Source organism: Conger conger, chromosome 3 (genome assembly GCF_963514075.1).
Source record: "Conger conger chromosome 3, fConCon1.1, whole genome shotgun sequence".
Lineage (NCBI taxonomy): Eukaryota > Metazoa > Chordata > Actinopteri > Anguilliformes > Congridae > Conger > Conger conger.
The window spans coordinates 43870427-43893329 of NC_083762.1; the positions used below are offsets into that span (position 1 = coordinate 43870427).

Sequence of the window (22903 nt, forward strand, 5' to 3'; positions counted from 1 at the left end):
ATAGCGAAATGTGCACAAAAATGATCACTCACATATAAGGTCATATATAAAGCATAATCAAATAACAACATATCTAGCTTGCCAATAAATAAGTTATTTGCTTCTATGCGATTGTGCGTAATCACTCTCGTTGGAGGGTGCACGACTTGCATTATCGTCTGTACAATTTTTAGAATGGGGTTATCTTTTTTCTTCAACATGAACCAATATTCACTTGTATTCTTACAGTAAAACTATTATACCGTATATATTTACTCATATATATTGTGATGGAATGTGACATCTAATGAATGGAGTCCCAAAATGCCATACTGTACACGCCAAACGGCCCTACAGCTTCACAATGTTACCTATAGCTATCCACAGCACCTGAATTGGTGTCCCCCTTTTTACCATAATTTAAAAACATTTGTACACCCAATTGTATTAAAATGCAAATTAAAATGCATTATACCACACTGCGGGCAAGATCTCGGTGTGGATCTAAAATGTAAAAATAGCTGGTAGCATGGCACCTGCTGGACTCCACATGAACTAGGCGTGCATGTCACCTTTTCAACGTAATAATAAAAAAGTGCACATTCCTAAAACCAAGATGCGTTATACCACACTGCAGATAAGATCTTGGTGAAGATCTATGTTCAAACTAAGTTTCCTGAAAATGTTTCAGAAAACGTTGCATAGCCATGAGAACAGCTCGGACCAGATGAACTTCTAGCAGTTCCTGCACGTCCCCTTTTCACTGCAATTTAAAAAAACACGCATTCTTAAAACGTAGCTTATACCTCGCTGTAGACAAGATACTGGTGAAGATCAACATGAAAAAATCTTCTTCAAACTAGGTTTACTGCTCTAGCCATTTCAGAAAACATTTTAGCGGGCCCCTTTGCTGTAATGACATGTCTTGGACGAATGGTAATTGGACAGCAGGGACGATATCAAGACATCAAGACAATTACAATTTCTATAACATTTCATTTCACCATTACAAAATCCCTTTGGGGCTATTTAAAAAAAGGTAGGGAGCTCCAAAATTCTTTGGAGGCATTTTGCTTCTGAAATGGCTGTAGCATTTGTCCCTAGACACTAGCAGCTGTAATGCTTTCAGTTAAGCAACTTAGATGAAAGTATGAATAAATAACAACATTTCACAGTGAGCTTTTCTTGTAATAAAATGTGTATTAATGCCTTCAAATTGGGTTTTATTGTGATGACCCCACTGATTTTGGTGCAGTGTTAAGTGCAGGCACAAACCAAACCCAGCCAAATTGACTATTTCTGGCTCCTAATGTAAAATAGTAACTTTTTAACTGTCAGTGCACTCTTGAAACAATTAAATAGGTTAACCCATTCAAATTTTCTATATTCCCTTGTTAAATTACCAGTTAAAATTAGCCAGTTTGTGTCAGGAACGCACATTATGATTACAATGCAATCAGAACGTTCAACCTCCCTACCAATAACAAGATATGTGACGCTTTTCTTTGTTTTTTGGTCATTTAACTCCTTCCATTCAGGCCTCTATGAAAATTGGGCCAAAATGAATTTCACAAATCAGCATTATATTCTGAAAGCCATCCTAATATGCAAATGAGCGCCAAAGTACAGTGATTCTGAGCTCAATGTGAGTCACTAGAGTAGCCTACCAGGTAATTTATTACGTTCTGTCAGAAAAACAAAGTCCAAAAGCCACTCAATTCTGTTTATGATACCCGCAATGGGAAATTAAGGGCGAGCCTGAAATCCAGAGGTCGGGAACTTTCATCAAAAGCGTGTTCAATAGACCGTGGAGTTAATCTGTGTGCAAAAAAAATCCCCCTCTCCCCAATTAACTGCGTGTCTTCCCGTCATGCTTACCGTGTTATTAAGAGGCAAGCCCCAGTGCTGCCCTGATGTTCGTAGGCCTACTACACCCGTGTCAGTACGCCACACATGATTTTACGCTATTAAAAACAGTTAGAATTGACACCTCGGATCTGGCGGTGTGGTGTATAAAAGCCATCAACAAGATCCACACAGGAAGTTCAAATCTGAGCTCTGATTTTCACTTTGAAAGTAAGAAAAAAAAAGAGAGAAAAAAAACCCGAGCCGCCTCATCTGGTCGGCTTAACGCTAAGAAGCAAACTGGAAAATCTGGAAATATATGGGAGCTAATGAGCTCCCGAGAGACCGCGGCACTGCAGAGTGTGTCCTGTAGACTATTCGTTCAGCGAGATATCCAAAACGAAAATCACAATGCCGCCATAAAAGGAAAATACTTCACTGCCAAAATTATTTTTCATTGTATTCTAGTAATTTGTTTGGCCGCAAAAACAATTTCCAATTGATCTATATGCAAGGGTGTTGGGCAGGGGTAGATGATGGCTAAATCAATAATACAAAGCCTTTGTCGCGGTCATAAAACGGTAGCCGGCTTAAAAGTAAAGAGAATAAAGCAAGCGGCATTCAGAAAAAAACACCTCTGGTAACTGCATAAGCCTACAAAGGGCACAAACTTGATTCCACACACACTACAGGGGTAAGTGACATAAAGGCGCTGCTTTTGTAGTTAATGCATTCCTTAACCCACCGGGTCACAAAGAACACCAGGTCCCACTATATGTGGGCAATGACCGAGACCAGGGTGACACCACTTGCCCTCAAGAGTTATTTATTCACCACAAACACCGTTAGGCTATTTCAGAATCGCTTTCATTAAAATCCCCCCCCCCCCAAAAAAAGAAAAAAGAATTGTATTTAAACTTTATTTAACCAGGTAAATTCTCATTGAGGTTTAACATCTCTTTGTACTGGTATGGGGTGCTGTAGAAATGGGGCACTTGTACTTATTGTAAAGTAAAAGTGAAAGACAATAGCGTGGCAATGAAATATCAACCCGAGTACCTGTTGCAACCGGCCAGAAAGATGCCACTCCAGAAAGATGCTGCAACCTTGTTCAGGACTGTGTTTAGTTATATGAACCACGCCAACTGATCGCAGACAACAGATTGCATCAAAACTAATATTGCCACTCTGGGGAGCAAAATCATGCAGTCAGCATGGCTTGTATGCTCTGTGGTGTCCATATTAATGCTGTGTGTATGCGTGTATGTGTGTGTGCATGTGTCTGTGTGTGTGTGCACGTGCGTTGCAGCAGGATTCCCCGGCTCCGTTGCGGATGATGAATGGCCCGTGAGAGATGGATCAAACCATAATAGAGTCTGCTTTAACTTCGGGAACAGAAGGCGTACAGTAAATACTCACCCTCATAACCCGCTATTAACACAGCATCCATTTTACAGCACTGGCTGCTGTTATTTTAGATAAACAAGACCTTCCACCTCGCCTATGTAGAAAAACAGTGAGGGCGGGGGAGGCTTAATCTGCAGCAGGCGCTGTCTGCGGTGGTATTAAACAGTCCCTCCCCCCCTTCTCCCTCATTGGAGATCAAAGGCTCTGTGACTGAAGGGAAATCTGTCACTGGCTGCTGGACGGGGTATGACGAGGACATGACAGGGGCGCTGACAGGGATCTTAACCCCCCTCTCAACACCTCCTCAAAAGGGCCTGAAAGTGGGAGTCTAGAGTAAGGCCCCAAAGACTCGACTCCCACTTTAGTCCTTAACACAGCCTTTACAGTGACTGTACACGTACACACATCCATACACACACACACACACACACACACACACACACACACCGCACACAGGCTTGCACACACATACGGGCCTCACACACACAGTCACTCCACACTCACACACCTGCCTGTGTTTATACACATGACATACGACATGTACATACAGTACATACACTCCTCACAATCACAAACACAGGCTGCATACATGCTCATGTATAGCAAAACAAGATGGCCGCCGACACTACACCCTACTCCATTCTCCAGCCTACAAAGACCAGCGTGCTCAGGCCATCTCTGCTCTGAACTCTGTGTTCGGAGCCTGCTCAGCATCACCACAGCCCTCTAAACCTCTGCAGGGTGAGTAACGGAATCTCTCTCAGTACATCTTGCGTGCAGATGTGTTTCTAAAACGCGGGGCGGGATTGCTCCCGCGAACGGCGTCTCTCCCACCGGGGCCTATCTCTATCTTCCCTCCTCCTCCACCTCCTCCTCCTCCTTCTCCATCCCTCCCAGTCCCCTATCCCTCGTTTCATCCCCCGCCATCCTATTTATCTTTTCAGCTCTGGCTATAACTCCCGAACATGAATAACTGCCGGTGCGAGGGGAGTTTTTCTGAAACGTATCACTCGGTGAGTCATATATGGGAGCGATGGAGAGGTTACACTGCAGCGACAGGACGCGGAGAATCGGAACGCATGAACTCGGTAAAGAGCGCCGATGTTTCAAAGTGCAGCTGGAGGAAGACTGATGTGAAGCATAAGCTCTGGGTGAAAAGCAGTGTAATATTAACAACTGGACCATGGATATGGCTGAAAATAATTCAAAATAAAGGTGCGGACTGACACACGGGCCTCTCAATTGCCAGCTCGACACGGTGGTTAGAAAAAAGTCATTTTCGGTCAAGCAGAAATCCCAACTGAGACAAGCTCTGTAGCCTTTCATATAATGTATCCTTTTCCATCAGTAAACAGTTGTCAGAAACAATTGTAAGGTTGCTGAAATTCTCGTAAAGGAGCCTCTCTCGCGATTTATCGCTTCACTCTGCGATTACGCACCCAGTTCTTCAGTGCAGTCTTTTTAAAAAGTAATTTGAGACTTCGTAAAATTCATGTTGGCATTAGATGCTTCTGTTCCTGTGACATTAATATTTCAGCAAACCGAGTCACCTTTGATAAAAAAAAGACCTCTGTATGTGCCTGTCCACTGATTTTGGGTCCATTACTTGGATGCCGACTGAGGTGGAGTTTGAAAACTCATGGATAGAGACGCATAGATATTAAAGGCCCACACACATTTTGTGTTTTTGAGCTTTTAATATCATCCTGGAGCTTTCCATTTGTGTTCTATACTGATTTGAGTAAAAGAATTGCAATTTTAGGGCCTAACTACTATTTTTCCAAGCCGTTTGTAAAACGACTTTGCACACGACATGACGTATGTTTTTGCATAATTATAATTATGATAATAAGGATGACGTTGCTAAATGTTAACAGAGAGCTGACCACAGGAGGCAGGGGGGAGGGGGGAGGGGGAATTGGACTCTGGGGGCAGGGCTAGGGAACCTGTCACAGCTCTTTGCAAACATTTTCTGGGTGTTTGAGATACAGGAAGCAAGGAAGAGACTGCTGATTCTGTGGGCCTTTAAACAGAATATGAATGTGTACTTACCGAATTGAAACTGTGCATTGTCCATCAGTCTAATGGAAGCTGGCGCGCATCTCTGTGAAAGAAAAAGCACATGTTCAGAGCACTATTCATCCATCTCATGAGCCACTTCTCTCTCTTCGCAGTTCGCATTTGCCTTCATGAGGTATGATGCTCGTAAATATACACTCAGTGAGCACTTTATTAGGTATTTACGAGACTTAGTTAGTCTTCTGCTGCTGCTGGTTTTATGCATTTAGTTGCTGCCACATGATTGGCTGATTGTACAAGCTGGTGTACTACCTAAAAGTGCTCACTGAGCGTACCTTGGGATACAGCAGAAGCAAAGCCTGGTGCGTATTTAGTGAAACTCAACACAAGGGTCATTTCCTTCACTGGCATAAGCAGTTCCTGCTCAGCACTCTCTCCACTTACTCACAGAAATGCTTTTCTGCCGCTGCGCAAAACCGCACGGCAACAAACAACCCGCTCGCAAGCAGGCTTTAGGCCCTTACACGCTAAAGTACATATTACTCCCCAGGAGATCTACCAAAACTGTGGGTAAATAAGTCCCCCGAGATCGAGGAGCCATGGCCGGAGACCTATATGCTGGGAAGATAAATTACCGTAGAGGCAAACGACCTAAAAAATTAGATCACCCCGAGGGCCTTGGACGAGTTTGGGATGATTCCTCAGTGGGGCAGTTGTGTTAATAAAGCGGAGAGGCTTGATCAATACTTTAATTGTGCACTGGCTGGCACCAAGCCTTGGATAGGACCGAATTCATCTCTCCAGTGCTAATGAGCACGACAGTGTGAATGTCCACAGCGCAAAGGTCAATATCCGTTTCATCAGCTTCCACCTTTCACACAATCAGCATTTTTATTTTTATTTTTTATCTTTAAATCAGGCGGTGCTTTTGGAACTTCCTTTCCGTAGCTCCCGCCCCCATAAAAACACCACCCAGAGTCAGACCAGGCCAGGGTCCAACTACATAATCGTTTTGGATTCAGATACTTTTTTCAGTATATTACATTAAATTACAGTTATTTAGTTGATGCTTTTATCTAATGCAAGTAACAGTTGATTAGATTAAGCAGGGGACAATCCCTTCTGGAGCAATGCAGGGTAAGGGCCCAGCTCAATGGCCCAACAGCTGGGTAGATTGTACCATGGCTTCACCAGGGCTTGAACCACCAACCTTCTGGGTCCCAGTCATGTACCTTAACCACTAGGCTACAAGCTGCCCACCAGCTGATCAATGCTCTGCTTATCTTGCCTGGCACAATTGAGCCAACCAAGAGGACAAGAATACTGTACTGTATTTCATAGGTTCCAATACACCACAGAAGCTCAGTAAAGCCTAGAGTAGTTGAATCCAAAACAATGACACATTTGACCCAGGTCTGGTGGTAACAGCGGGAGCAAGCAGGTGACACTTTGAGGTCTTTGCACAAACTGACTGCTGTGACAACAGCAGAATACAGCCCCACAAAGCAAGACTAGTTCTACAGACCGCTTTAACTCCGAGAGGACCATTCTGATCACCGACACAGAATCAATCAGACTCTCTTGGATAATGCTTTCTGTAGGCCAGTAAAACCGTGGCATATTAGGACAGTTGCTTAGCAACATCACTCTGCTAATATGTTACAATTACAAGTCCGAAAGAATTGAGTCTAAGTGCTATGCGATGAGAAAGCAAGAACAGCGATCACACTTTATGCCTTTATAAGTGGTGGATGGTGGCCTACAAGCAGGGAAGACGGAGAACTTAAATTTACTTGTGACCGAATGTAACGATCGACTGAATTGAATGAGGGCACTTCTGCTTTTATGTAATTAACACAAAATCAAAAGCAAAATAAAAATAATTTAAATTACAAAAAACCATTTGCCATGATGATAATCTCTAATCTCTCGGTTACAATCATTGTAATGCGAAAGCAAATCTCTTTGAGATAATTTAATTAGAAACGCACATTAGAGACAATGAAGTAAAAATGCCTTTGATGTTGGAGGAGTGTTGTTAATAAGGAAAACCAGTGCAAACACATTCGTTTTTGTGTCTAATGTTCAATTTGTGACGATGTCCGTGTGGTAAAATGTGCCCGTGAAGACGAACCTGTTTCGCAATTTCTCTCAAGCACGCTACTCCCTGTTCAAAACTGGGGAAGACCACCGAGCCGTACTTCTGGTATTCTGGGATGGGGCGGATCTTCATCGTCACTTCCGTGACAACGCCCAAGGTTCCTGCACAGAAACGCAGAGGAATGTCCGTCAAGGAATGGAAAAAAGAACATGTTGAACAGAGCTTACTTAGGGGTACAGCAGATATACTTTAATACACTATAATCAAACCTGGGTGAAATACCTAATTGTTTTATATTATATATATTAATGCCATTTGGCAGACCCTCTTATCCAGAGGGAGGTACAGTTGATTAGACTAAGCAGGAGACAATCCTGCCCTGGAGCAATGAAGGGTTAAGGGCCTTTAAAGTAGCTTTTAGCTTTAAAGTACTTTTCTGTGCTCAATTGATGCAATTGAGCCAACCAAGAGGACCAAACGTTGGGGCTAGCATTTTTTTTAGACAACGTCAGACTTTCCAATACACCAATCACGTTTGTAAAACTATTTAAATCCAAAGCCATTACGAATTTGACCCAGGCTTGACTGAAATCTGCACCTTGTGTTGCATCAGCCTTTTTACCACCAGGATCAGGTTTTATCCGGCACACAGGGGACGTAGGGAGATTTACGGACAGACAGTGCAAATACATGATACACGCATATCACAGGAAGAAGCCTGCAAAGGCTGGATGTACGCAAGCGCCCTCAGCATGGTTCCTGACCCCAAAATTATAAACAGCATCCCTTGTTCCACGTTCAACTGCCTGGGACCATAGTCCTCTCTGGTCAGAGAGAGAAGGAAAACAGTCGTTGCAAAATACTCTTTGTAAATTTGTGGGAGGCGCACACCAGATCAAATCAGGCTACGTGTCAATAAACATTCAGGGACATCAGGGTCAACGTCAACTTTCGACTACTGTGCTCTTCTTCAGAGCCTCAGGCAGTTTAAGTATTTTCGACAGAAAATTATGTTGAAAATATTTTTTAATTCTCCTCATCGCCCATCGAATCAAAGCCCTACTAATTAGTGGAAAGCAGAAGCTGGCATTCCTTCCAAATAAGGACATGTATCCTCAGAGGTCTGGCCTTGACAGCATCCAGCAGTGCTGTTAGGGGACGTCCCAAAAGTGCCATATCCCTGTCGCCTACTTGCAGCCGTTATGATCTTTGCCTGCAAGCTATGAAGGTATTATGCAGACGATCCCACACCACAGATATTCCATCTGTCTACTGATCTACCGCCACCCTATCTATCCGTCCATCTATCTGTGTCTATGTCTAGATGCCTGGCAATACTTACGGTTTCATTTCCTTTAAAGAAACGCATAAAAGTTTGTACCATCCTTCACATATGACAATGCATAAATAAGACATCTGCTTGCGGCATTTGTGCGTTTAACGATAAGGTGCAGGCTCAAAGCCACTCGTTTTGGTGGCTTCTAAAGATCCATTTCCGTCCAAAATTTAACCCCTCCCTGGATAGAAATGCTCACAAGAACACAGTTTAACACTGCCCAACTCACAGTGTATGGGAAAACTGGCTCAATAAAAGCTGAACCGGGAAAAGAACTTTGATGATGCCCTCACCTTCTAGAGACCACATAAACCAGTCCAGTAAACAGTCCTGACCCCCACCATAAAAACTGCCATCGGGAGATAATTCTGAGAAAACAGACCTAAATATAAGCTTTCTTCTCAATCCCCGCCTTCCCCGCCATTAAAAGCGCAGATGTCTCGGTAACGATCTTGCGAACATCTGATGGTTTTATGTATTATTATGGCTTTGAGCAAAACAGATCTTTATCAATTACACGACGGCCATAGAATAACCATATAAAATGCCAAAAAAACAAAACAAAAAAAACACCCCGTTTCTGTTTCTCTCTCAGGCTGTTTTCGCCAAATACAGCTAGATGTATAAAATGTCATATTCTCCCAAATATAAACAGCTACTGGCTTACTATCCCACCGCGGAGACTTTTTAAACCGCAATTTTATTTGAGCAGAATTGATTTTACTGTGGAAGTTTATGACTACTAGTTCACGACACCAGCCTCCGGTCTAGTGAATAACATGAAATGATTTTGGTGGGGAAGGTGCTTTTCGTATATGCTCACTGAACTACACAGAGCCATTCCCTTGTGCTCCACACTAACACAAACACTGCAACTGAAAGCTGCCACCAGTATTTTGCCCGGTAATTAAAAACATTAGCCCTTCTTTGAGACAAACAACAAAGGTTCCATCAACCGGAATCCCAAAGATGCCTCGTAATGAGCTCTTTAATGTGACACTTTATGCTGCCCTCTAGTGGCAGCATTCCTCTGTGACACCTCCTTGGCCTTAACAACATTGCTACAGGGAACCATTCTGAGCTTGGGAATCGGGTTAAACTAGAAGTGTTTTGAACTGTGCTACTGAACATGCGTTAAAAGAAACCAGATTAGCGCTGGATTTAAACAGGGAATTTCTGCGAAAAGGCTTTCTGTAAGCTCTCTGTATGAAAGTTCTGGTGTTATCGCAATGATAAAGTACAGCTGTGCCTTTCAACAGTGGATTATTCCATGTGTTATCACCTGCCCCCTGCCAGGCTATATGCAGTGCCCATGTACTGGCCAACTGCAGGGGGGGAGGGGGGTGTTTATAGCTACAAATTATCCAGTGGTACTCAGACAAAAGCAAGGCAGGTTCTCCACATTTCCAAATGGAAAGCATATACTAGTCATCACTGAATGCTAAGTGTTATTGGTTGATAATATTTACAGTAATGTGTGAAAATGCAACTGAGGTACATCTATGCAACAGCAACAGTACTCCAAATCCACACATATTCGCAAGACATACTGTTGGTTTAAAGAGCTAAAGACAAGGTCCCAGTATTCAAAAGACGTTTTTTTGTGTTCAATCCCTAGTTTTTACTTTCCCAATTTGGCATTCTCAAGGCTATCCAGAAGCCTGTTCCATGGCTGCCAAGTCCCCTGGTATTTTGGGAAAGCTCACATTAGTATTCATCTCTTCTGATGGGCATTCAGCCTGCCAGCTGCCATTTTCTTTTCACTCTGCCTTTCATTGGTTTAGCTGTACAGATGGACAGCTACATTCGCATGCTGCTAGAGCACAGGTGCCCGACGGACCAGAAGGGCTACTTTTGTGCAAGGGGACAGGTACACACACACATACACACACACACACACACACACACACACACACACACACACACACCACAAGCGCACACACGCGCGCACACACACACACACACACACTGCTGTGACACCCTGCAGGCCTGCTGACCGCAGCTGGTGCTGGCCCAGTCAGGGTTCGGTAGCGGTCGTGTTCTTGTTCCGCCTGGCGGGCATGACAGCCGAAGTTCACACGGTCGCCTGTGCCCCTGAGAGCGGATACCGGTGAAGCCCGCTGACACAGACCTCAGAATTCAATGACCTTTCAGTCCGGAAATGCTGCGGATAAGAAGTTATCTGGGCTGGATTGCTTCAAGTGTTTGTTTTTTTTCAGAGCAAACACAAATTCTGCTAATTGATTCTGCCTATCATTAAAACATGCCTGTTTTTGAATGGTAGGTGACAGGGGGACTAGAGACCTCACTGTCAACATACAGGCTTTGTGAGTACATGGTAATAATTAGGAAAGTGAGCAAACGCCATTCCTCTGGAGCAGCATTTCAGTGAAAGTAACAAAAACCGTATAAAACAAGACCGGCTGGATTCTTTGGTTTCAGACTAGCTGGGCTGCAGCTTGGTGCTACCAGCAGGGTAAAAGCTGATTTGGATTAATCATGAAGCCCTGGACCAAAGTCTGGGTTGTGTGAATTAGCGTTCGCTCTGGGTGCAGGCAACCACTTCCCAACCAGTTTTTTCCAGGAAATCGTACGACCCACTGCAGTCTGCTGCCCTCAGCACCTGTAGGCCAGCAGCCATTGGCTGAGGTTCAGACGACCTTAAGCCAGGGTTACCATGGCGAAATGGAATCCTAGAGGCCTCACAGTTTTCTGGCACTTGTCGAGAAGGGTGATAGTCCATGTAGCATAGCCGACCACAAACGAGTGCTCATCTATTGCCACTTGTTTCACCGGTCTGAATTTGTTCAGCCCCTTTGTAGTCTAATCTAGGACCGTTGCAGTTATATTTGCATTTACACTGTATTTGCATTGGTATTTATCTTGCTGTAGGTACTGTCCTATTCCTCACTTGGCCTATTTGCCATCTGTACCGGAAATACTGTTCATGGCTATACAACTGATTCTTTGTGAATTGTAGCTTATCTGACCTGTTCTGTAGTTTGTTCTAATGACACCCTTTGTGTACATGGATTTGGATATAATAATTATGTAGTGTAATGTAACCCCTCCCTCAGACTTGAGGGAGAAAGCAGGGGGCCTACCTTCCGAGCCCAGGATGAAGTGGTGGATGTCGGGCCCCATGGACATGCGCGGGCCCTGGCAGCCTTTCTCGATCACTCCTCGAGGGGTCACCATCTTTATGTGGATGACCTGTGCCATAGGGAGAGGGAAGAGGGAGGACAGTCATCCCCTCACTCAGAGACATCAGGAAGCAGGGCAGGTAAGGGCTGGGGAGTCAACACCAAAGTGGAGAGTGGAGCACTGTTGTGAGCACAAACTCAGCAGAGCTTCCCAAACCACCGCAAACAAAGCCTACCGGAAGGTAGACCTCCAGGGACAGGGTTGGGCAGCCCTGCTCTAGCTGTTGAAGGAGGTGTGCTTTGTTCGGGTTAGAGTGAAAACTCACTTCAAGTTTCCCCATTTTGAAATGCCAAATTGTATTTTTCAGCACTCACGGCACAACCTCCACTATTGATCTGGGAGCGCTCAGACAAGCTGATTGTGGTAAAGGACCTCACCACAATTATAAAATTATCAAATTCACACAGAGCTCAGACAAGCACATGCTCTCCCCTGAAGCATGTGATGCCAGCCACCAAATGTTATCACATCACAGGTAAGAAGACGGGCTCAGTGAGAGTGCATTTTCACTTTTATGTTTTCACTTAAAAGTACAATCTAACCATCCAGAGAGTTTTGCAAAACAATGCACCACTTCACCCAAGCATTTCGCCCCAGAATACTGGTGTGCTTCGTTGGAAACTTGCACGTACATGTGCGGACAGTTAACTAGTTCTTGACTAAACTAGGTCTCATTTTCTGAGCTCTGTTGATGTCCATGAGAGTTCAATTATATCATGGTGAACTGAATCCAAAAGGTCGTCAAATCTAGAAACTTATTCACATCTGGATGGTTAGATAGTACTCCAGGTAAGTGAAAAATGTTATTTAATTTCTGGGCGAACTGCCGCTTCGGTGACTTGGGTGCTCCCAATTGACCAGCAAAATGGTGCCACAATGAGAGCCTCCCCTTCCCCCAATGAGACAACTATATTCAGCACTGGCACGGTCTAAATTCAAAAGCAGAGAAACCATGGGGGCAGCCATGCATCGAATAGTGTCTAAACAAGATGAGCCACCGAGAAGCTAAACCACACTGCCATTTTATGAATTAGTCAGTGTAGCCCAGACCTGGGTCAAATACATAATTGTTGTGGATTCAAATATTTTTCTGTGCTCAATTCATCTTGCCTGGTGCAATTGAGCCACCCAGACCAAACTAGTGCTTAGCTGCTAGAGGCTAAGGTGCATGACTGGGACCCTGAAGGTTGGTGGTCCAAGCTCCGGTGTAGCCATGATAATATCCCTGTTATGGCTGTTAGAAGCTGTTGGGCTCTGGAGCAAAGCCCTTAACCCCATTGCTCCAAGGGAGCTTGAAGTCGAATCAACTGTAAATCACTTTGGATAAAAGTGTCAGCTACATAACTAATGTAATGTAACCAAGAACCAGAGGGCGGAGTTTGCAGGTTATGAGAGTATTTCATAGGAGAGCATTCCCATACACCCGACAAGTGTAGAAAGGTATATTAACCAAAAACAGTTACAGATTTGACACAGGTCCGGTGTAAAAGTCAGTATAAATTGGTATAAATCATATCAGTGCAGAACTTGTAGCTCTGAGGATTAATAACTCATGAGGCCTGATTTTCTGGCCTCTAAGGACACATACCAGGTCTTCAATGTTGCCGTAGATGTTCTTCTTCATGCCAGAGGCCCGGGTGGCCACCCAGCCGCCCAGAGAGCTGAACTCCATGGAGTCTGGCTCATGGCCTGTGCAATAGCCACTCTCGTTCAGCTAAGGGAAACAGAATCAGGTCTGAACCGTTACACACAAATACACGTACACACATATAGATATACATCTAATTCAGCTGTCTGAACTGTCATGCACGCAAGCACACATACACACCCACAAACACCCCCCACACACTACACACAGCACACATATTCATATACACACAGCCATACACAAATACACATACACACACAGCTCAGACAAACACCAGATACTAAACACTGCACAGAACATTCAGCTACCCAAATACAGCAAACATTTTCCATGTACAAACACTGGCTCTTTGTATAATTTTCATATTGTGAGCACATTTTACTGCGTCAGCACTGAGGTAACCATCACTCACATCAACAAAAGCCTAAAATAAGCAGTAACGGTAACATGAGTAATATGAATGAGGGGGCGAAGGATTCTCCGACACCCTCCGTGACGCACTGCAGTCTGGGAACAGCGAAAGGTCGCCCCAGAGGGGATGAGCTCAACTCTTCCAGGTGATGGGAACACACAAACCCCCACCCCCGCCGTAATGGAAATCTCCCCAGGAAGAGCGCTTTTAATGCAGAGCCATCTGCTCAGCCAAATTGGCCTTTCTATATGCAAAAAGCTCCGGCTGCTTGAGATGCAGAGCACGCGGCCTTCTGCATCAAATACCTGCTCCTTTTCCATTTTTCTGAATTAGTTTGATGGAGCCATCTGCTCGGTGCCTGAGTTTCAATAACTGCCCTTCACTGTGCTAAAGCCAGGCTTTCCCGCACCCGTACAGAGCTGTGCAAGGCAGGACGACTGCAGTGTCAACGTATGGGCGTACAGGGGCACAAACGTATCACCACTGTTCCAGTATACATGCCTGTATGCTGGCATTAAAGGATATCAATGACAGGCTGAAATGTGACCATCTCAAATGTGAGCAGCTCGAATGTGTTTCTCTCTTTTTGGACGAAGCCCCTTTGCTAACGCGTAAAGGCCTGCCGCTTCCTGCCGCTTACCACTCTCTCCAAGTCCTGCCCGACGATGCCGGCTTCGATGTGCGCCGTTAAATTCTTCTCGTCGATCCACAATATTCGGTTCTGGGGGAAAAAACACAAAAGCGGCCTCTCAGAGTCGTAAAATTTCATTGGCCCCATAACTTACACCGCCGTATCGGACATAAAAAGGAAAAAAAAAAAATCTTTCCCCGACGCTCTTTGCAGGTTTTCTGAAAAATTAAAAGCAGGCCCTTCTCTCGCGGCGTTCCCGGGAGTGCGACGCAGGGTCGGAGCGAGCAGGCAAGTTTTAATTAAAACTCAGGAATGCTGACGAGCGTTCACCTGAAGCAGTCCTCTCCCCGCATGCTCCAATGGCATGGTCCCGCTGAATTACTCCCCGCATACACACCCCACACACACTCATATATACACACACACACACTGACAAACACCCCACATACACACCCCACACACACTCATATATACACACACACACTGACAAACACCCCACATACACACCCCACACACACTCATCTATATACACACCGACAAACACCCCACACACATTACACACACACTACACACACCCACACCACACACTCATACACACTCCCCACAAACACCCCACACACACTACACACATACACAGCCCACACACAACACACACTACACACTCATATACTGATATACACACTCCACACACACACAAATTAAAAGCAGGCCCTTCTCTCTCAGTTCCCGGTTGCTAATTCCGGCTGCTGAGGTCTAATGTTCAGAGCCAGGAAAGGGCCAGTATATTACGCCTCATAACAGAGGCACAGAAAACAGAACTCTAATGAACACGTGTAAAGGGGGGGAGGGAAAGTCAAACGTGGCAAGCGGCCGACCGAGCGCGAGATAGCCTTCCCCCTCCCCCTAAAAAAACACAGTGGTGCGCGTGAGGGCCGAGGACTGGGGGGGAGAGGAGTCTCGAAGCGCGGCAGGCTCCAGAGGTTAACCTCTTTATAACGTTGGGTCCCTAAACCCCCACCCCCCCCCCCCCCCCGTTCTTTGAGTGCCTTCGGGGAGCGGAGCGGCCCCTGCCGCGCCCATCAATCACTCGCCGGCGGGTAATAAACCGCCAGCCCCGTCACGCCCCGCCTTTCATGTGCCGGGCCGCTCGGCTCGCTCGGCCCGTCTGCAGGGGTCAGAGCCTCCACGAAGAGAGAGCTCTCCCACACCTCCGCACCACACTCTGGGGATAAAAGGCTGGTTTTTCCCCTTTGCCAGTCATTCGGGTTTCCTCCATTTTAGATTTGCCTTTAAAATGCTTCACTTGTTTCAGCGGAGGTGGAGTGTGAGGGGAGGAGCCTCTGTGCATCAGTGGCCGGTCCCGGGGGAATCTCCAGTCAATCAGGGATCTAGCCCCACCCCACAGCAGCCTCTCCAGTTCAAGTTCAAGAGGTAAGGTGTTACGCAACGTTTCATGGTGTGACCACTCCTGACCTGTCTGCACATGCTCAGTAAGCCACAATAAGGCTTCGGAAGTGGGGCCACTACATCACATCATACGAAACAAAGCCTTTTCCCGGTTACACACCGGTCGGCCCAAATACACATTAAGCACATTAACACGTGAAGCCGCCGGCGATCGACGGAAAAACGGCTAAGTTACGCAGATGAATATTTTACGACTTAATTTAGACTCGCTCGTAGGTTTTAGATTTCAGCGTTGCAGATTTCATTTCTGGGCAGGTCGTAAAAAGGCAAGTAAAACGGTGCAAGGTCTTTGAAAACGAAGAGAGAACAATGAGGAGAGAACAGGGAGAAAAGGAAAAGGTAAGCGCTGAAGAAGGCAGTCCCTGCTCAGAGGAAGCGCGGTGGAGGAGTCGGGTTTGACGTCTCCGCCCTCATCGCTGGCCGGTTCCTGCCCTGTTATTACCCACCATTTGCGAGGTGTCCAGCGAGACAATGGAGCGGGTCTCCTCCGGAGGGCATTCCAGGGCGCTGGACACGCTGGTTCCTCCTGCAGGAAAAGAGGGGGGTGAGTCACAGTGAGCCGCCACCCGCCGGCCCAGAAGGCCAGGCGTCGACGTGGGAACTAAGTGTGCTAGTGCAAGTTGACCCAGGTCTGCACTGTATGCAGACAATGGCTATTTTTATCAGAATACAAACAAATCGGAAGATTGATCTCGTCTGGTGGAGTTGAGCCAACCAAGAGGACCAGAAGGCAGGGTTTGCACTTTTTTCCACTAGACAAGCTCAGTAAAGCATAGAAAAATATTTGAATCCAAAACTATCACACATTTGACCCAGGTGTGCACCGTATGCAGTCAACGCCTATCTTTATCAGAATACAAACAAATCAGACGATTTTGCTCTCCCAAGCAAAGCACTGTTATTGGTTCAAATGGGTTGGTCACCACTAAGCACATTGTTGCTGAGATACACTTATGGAACTGTGAAGCCCTGTAAACCCCAGAACGGCAACAATGTTGGTTTAGAACCAACTTTTGAACAGTGTTTTGCTAGGCAGAGCAAAATCTTCCAATTAGTTTGTATTCGGAAAAAAAATATTCACTGCATACGGTGCAGACCTGGGTGAAATGTGTAATAGTTTTGAAGCCAAATACTTTTCTATGCTTCACTGAGCCCGTCCAGTATAATAAAGTGTAAACCCTGCCTTCTGGTCCTCTTGGTTGGCTCAATTGCACCAGGGAAGGTCAGTTGAGCACAGAAAAGTATTTGAACCCAAAACAACGTATCTGACCCAGGTCTGATATACTGGCAAAAGCCCCCTTGCAAGGTTCAGAAAAAACTCTTGCATCACTGCGGTGACCTAATGCTTCGTTCTGGCCAATGAAACGTGCCCGGCTGGTGGCGTACCTGGTGGGAGCCAGTATCCAGCACATTCCTCTGAATAGGTAGGCTTGACCTCAGGCCTGTTCTAGCACTTTCCACCCCTTACACACCAGCTGTTAATGCCGCCAGGTAACCAAATCGAGAGGAGAAACAGATTGCCATCCCCATGATCTCCACCATTTTGTGTCGACTGCCGTTTGCCTTTTTCTCGATCAATTACCGTCGCCACCTTCTTACTAAAGTGAAGTCTAGTAAGCCAAATTTGCAGTTTGACAATAATATGTTAATTGAAAATGTTTCCGTCAGCTTGTTTGATGAAACCACAGGTGTCAGGTTCTGTAATTAGCTACCTCGAGGCGTCCACAAATTAGATTTCACAGACAACACGAGAATGCAATGCTTCTGCTCGCAATATAGCAGCACGCCTATAAAAACAACTAATTTATTCAACCTTTCCGCCCGTGAAAATTGAGCTACATAATAAGATTCTCAGTTGGTTGAGGAAATATCAATTCAATATGACTGCTAACCGCCAAATTCAAAGCACCACTCAAAGGACCTCCCAGGCACCGTCTCAGGTGTGGACAGGATTTGATTCTGGATGATTCCGGGCAAAGCTAATTTGGGTTGGTGACCTCAGGTGTGACCTCAACCACGATGTATGTATCTGCATCCAGACTAGTGCAAACCTGGCAAGAAATATTATACCAGTGGTCCTCACTCCTGGTCCTGGAGAGCGTGGGCTGGTTTCACAGGGTGGGTTTGGCCTTATAATCAACGACCAATTCAGACCCAAGAAACCAGGCGAGGTGAGTAAACTGTAATTAACTGATCAATGAAGCACACCCCGCAGCTCTCCAGGACCAGGAGTGAGGACCGCTGATCTATGCCATGGCCACTCAGAGGCAGAACAAACACAAGCGAAAAGAATTCGCCCTGTCGCACTACCTCTGAGTTTGAGTACGGAATGAATACTAAATGAGCTCTGCGCCGACCGCTTTCGCTCAGTTCCAGAGCCGAAAACCCATTTCTGAAATTATTGGCCGGAACAGAATTACAGACTTCCGTCGCCACAATAAAAACCCACGTATTAAGAGTCTACAAACATATTGCGTGTGTCAACTTGTTAATGAGCTTTTCTGAGATGCTGACTTTGTGTAATTGCATTAGAGAAAATAGAAGCTCCGTGCACAGATCAGTGATTGCGTCAAACTGATTTATGGCGTGAGTCTGCCATTCCTAGTTCGACGTGTTTCTGCATTCGCCGCATGATGTACTTGACGAAACTTTACCAGGTAAGCAGAAAGTGAGTAATGTCAGAGCAGTTCCTGCAGCAACTTGTTTTGTTTTTTTTCCCTACAATGTTAATAGTCGTGTTTGTGGTTCACAGCTTTGTTTTTGTTTTTTTTAAGAAAGGATGACACATAGGTAACAGTGGGAGGTGGGAAGGCAACAACAACAACAAAAAATATATATATATTAGCACTCCTCAATCAACCCCACCCTCCCCTCCCCTCCCCTACCAGTCTTCAAGCAGGATTAGCTTTAGTTCCCGGGTGAAGAACTAACCTCCGTATGGTATCAAACACACGTTGTGTTTGCTGGCCAGCTCCACGATTTTCACCACGTCGTCGTGACAATCTGCAGGAGACAAGATGGCTACCGTCATATTTCAATCGCCCATAAAACAGAGGCAGATTGTCATTTAGCCTAAATTACTGCTTTCATTACAGGGTGGGAACTCCACAGGAAAAAAAGGAGGCTTGGAGCATTTCATCAAGAACAACTGCTATAATTACTAGACATAAAAACAATGAGCAAAGAGAAGTGTCAAAGAAAAATATGGTTCAGAAATCCAAAACCCTTTCAGGTGACAAACAAATCCTGCTTCCACACTCCACCTTAAATTAAATCCAAATTATTCATGCATGCCAATGACTAAATTCCATGTCCAGGCCACATAAAATAAGTAAAACTGGGGCAGACCGGTTAAAATCAGAGTTACAACCGCGTATGAAATCACTGTAATACCATCTGACCCGAGGGAAAGAGAGAGCCTGAAGGATTCTGTTGCAAGATTTTCATGGGAGGGGGAAACTGCTATTGCCTTAGACGGCCTGCAGGTGGAGTAAGAGAGCACTGAGCCCAGCTCTATGGCAGGGTTGGTAAGGACAGCGCAGGAGGGGCAGACTGGCCAAAAGGATCAGCCCAGTAAATCCAGGCTGGGTTTGAAAGGAGGAATAAATGTGCGGTGTGCACTAATGAACACCCAGAAGAAGCCTCTCTAATGGCTTCAGGCAAGACTTCACCCACAGAGACGAGCTTCTCGCTCGAGGCTCTCTCCCCCCCAATAAATCCACGGGCTTTCGTAGGAGTATCTCCACACAGGAAATGAAGGCTTAAATTAAAATTTAATTAAATTAGCGCCACACCAGATTTAATACTTTTTCTCCCAACTATTAGAAGTGAATTTATACGATCATCAACATTACCTTATTAAAGAAAGGGTAGAGATACTTCGCACAGGGCCGCTATGGGTTTTTGAAGGTTAAAAAAAAGGGGTCTGCCGATTTGAATGTCGTCGCAGAAGCGCGGTGATTTGCTGCCCGTTGGGGACTCTGCTAATAAAGTTTCAGCCATCAGTCAACACTCATTTGCATGACAAAATAAGGGCGCGCGCTGCAGCGAACCAATCTCGGGGACATAATTCAAAGCCGTGCAGCGCCGCTCCTGGAGCAGCGGGTATTGGATGTCGAGCGCGTTCCCCCTGACGCGTCTTATTAAGCCTGCCTCTCATACATATTTATACCCCGCGGCCGCCGGCCTCCTGCGGGATTAACCCTTTAGACCGCCGCCGCGGGAAGGGGGAGGAAACAGACGGGCGAAGCGCCACTCACTCGGCCAGACCACCATGTCCGGAACGCGGCCCACCTTTCCTTCTCGCAGGGCGAAGATCTCGTGCAAGCAGTGACCTGCGGGAAAATATATAATAATTATGTCACATCAACATCAGTCACCAATGTAATATATTTATTATTTAATCACACAAAAAACATCCATCCATTATATTAACCCGCTTATCCTGAAATCTTTAACAATCAGAAACTCTTTTATAAGCTACAAATGTATAAAATCAAAACCAAAACTGAAAGAAATCCACACCTCTCCAGCTTTCAAATGTTAGCATCATTTAAAAAATACGTTTCTGAAGTGTTCTATGAGAGAGGCTCTACTTGGCACTGCTTTAACCACAGACTAGTATTAGACAAGTATAGACTGAATATTGTGTATGTATTGACCAAAGCATATGCTTACCATGACTGTATTGACTAAAGCATATGCTTACCATGACTGTGCTTGTTGTCCATAGCAAAAAATATATAAAGACACTGCAGTCGCCCAGAGTATGAACCAAATATTGCTATGACCAGCGACATCCGCAGCGATAAACTATGAACTGGCCTTTAGACCAGCACAACTCCACATCCTGTGGGCCGCAGTGTATGCAGGCATTTGCTCCTGACCGTGCGCCATACCACCTGATTTCACAAATGATTTTACCTGCTCGTTTCAGATAATAAGCTAATCAGTGAAATAAGGTGGTGCAGCGCACGGCTGAAGCAGGTGGACACATGGAGTTCAGTAGCGTTGCTTTAGACTCTACGCCCACACCCAGGGCCCCACCTCAACCAACTCCGGCGACCTCTCCTTTAAGCGACCTCGTTCCTCGCACGACCGTACCTACAGGGGCCTTACCGTGTGCGCGGAACATGCGGTCCTCCGCTTCGTGAGAGTAGGGAACGCCGCTGGCCTTCACGTCCTGGACGAAGTCCTCATTCAGGCAGGGCGGAGGGACAGTGCTGGCGCTGACAGACGGCTGAAACACAGGAGAAAACCGGTGACATCACGCCCAATGGGGAGTCAGGAGGCCTGCCGTGCAGGGCGGGGCTCCACACCGCTGGACTTACCACAGCCGGTGACTTGTGCTGGAGGTTGGCCCCGAAGGTTCCCTCAAACCAGTCCTTCAAACTGGGCAGGATCAGGCCACTCAAGCGATACCTGGAACAGAGGGGGGGGAATCAGACAGAATGACTTCACCAAATCTCTCTCATCTACGTGGCAGCATGGACACGAAAGCCTCTTAACCCCTTATTGGCAGATGCGACCTGCATGTGACATCTCCCTTAACAGACGGCTGCAATGTATTTGATCATATGACCGTTTTTCAATACATGACCATTGAAATGGGTCGTGATTCCTAGACCGTTCTGTGGGTTTTATATGGGGCACCTTAGTCCATATTGGGTTAAAGAGGGCTTAGGGACATATGCATTTAAGTCACATTTCTGAATTCAGGGGACGCGTTGACACCTGGAGCTGACCGAATCAACCATGGCCTATATGAAGCTGGCGCCATAGCAAGACATGAGGTGTGTTTTTTTTCGGCTTTTCATGTGAAAACGGTTTGTTTATTAAAACAAACAGCTGTCATTCTCCTGCCACCTGTACATGTAATATTTTCCAGAGTGTAAAATCCATATTCACAGCACACTACTCATTTCCCTACTCCCCTCTTCCCTGTATTTTCTGGCGTACGCGAGCGTTGAGCTGCGGACGCAGGCTACACTCGATCCCGCTGACCTCAGACAGGCACAGACTACTGCATCATGTCACAGGTGGCGAAAAACACGGCAACACACAGGGAAGAAAAATGCCTAACAAATTCACCTCTCAAAGAAGCCTGAATAGATTTGACTGGAATAGCTTCTCTTCCCATTGGCACAGTTAAAATAACACACAACCGTGTCAGAAATAATTTCACAGCCCCTGCATAAGTGCTGGCCATGCCCAGCCAAACATCCCTGGGTGTTGTTTTAACAGAACCACCCGAAGCGACTCGGATTTGGAACGGCTGCGTAATGCCTCGGAATAACAGGCTCAGGCTTTCGGGATTTACCATGGACATTTCCGTGACCGCGTGGAAGCCTTCACTCCCATTCTGTGCTGTGTGGGAGGTCTGCTCGGGTGAACATGGGTCGCTGGAGGAGAGATGTGAGCAGATTAAGAGAGGCGTTTCTGGGACGGCGTGGCGGGGTTGCATCTGGTTGTGTCCAAAAGGAGAGCCGGATGCCTTCATCCTGCAGGCCATGAGGCGCACCACTAAAGCCTGATTTATACTTCTGCGTCGAGTCTAGTGGGGGGGTGAGGGGGGACAATTCTCATTTGCATTTATTCATGCTTTTATTTTGAAATGGTGGCTTGTTGTCTCAAAGAATGTTCAATGTATAGAATGTGGAGAAAAATGGACGCAGCATTTGGCAAAAAGAAAATGGTCGTCCAATAAGACCTAGGGCCAGCCTTTACTTTACAGCCCTTAAGTCCTTACAGATGCACATAGCTCCATTGTTTGGGTACTTGGCAGGTAAGGGCTGAGTTCCTCCGCAGCAAAGGTGTAGAGCAAAATGCAGTGGGCTGCCAGAAAAGAGCAATTC

General features: G+C 45.8%; 1 protein-coding gene across 1 annotated transcript in view; it reads right to left on the minus strand.

Annotated features, from left to right (window-relative positions):
- The window catches only part of agps (alkylglycerone phosphate synthase), a 55748-nt gene that overhangs the window by 21956 nt on the left and 10889 nt on the right, over positions 1–22903 (minus strand). The window contains exons 3-12 of the mRNA XM_061236403.1: positions 21380–21470; positions 21168–21288; positions 20309–20383; positions 18981–19052; positions 16496–16575; positions 14592–14672; positions 13480–13605; positions 11792–11900; positions 7385–7512; positions 5284–5335 (exon numbers count right to left, since the gene is read on the minus strand). Coding sequence (XP_061092387.1) covers positions 5284–5335; positions 7385–7512; positions 11792–11900; positions 13480–13605; positions 14592–14672; positions 16496–16575; positions 18981–19052; positions 20309–20383; positions 21168–21288; positions 21380–21470 — 935 coding nt within the window. The remainder of the gene's footprint in view (positions 1–5283; positions 5336–7384; positions 7513–11791; positions 11901–13479; positions 13606–14591; positions 14673–16495; positions 16576–18980; positions 19053–20308; positions 20384–21167; positions 21289–21379; positions 21471–22903) is intronic.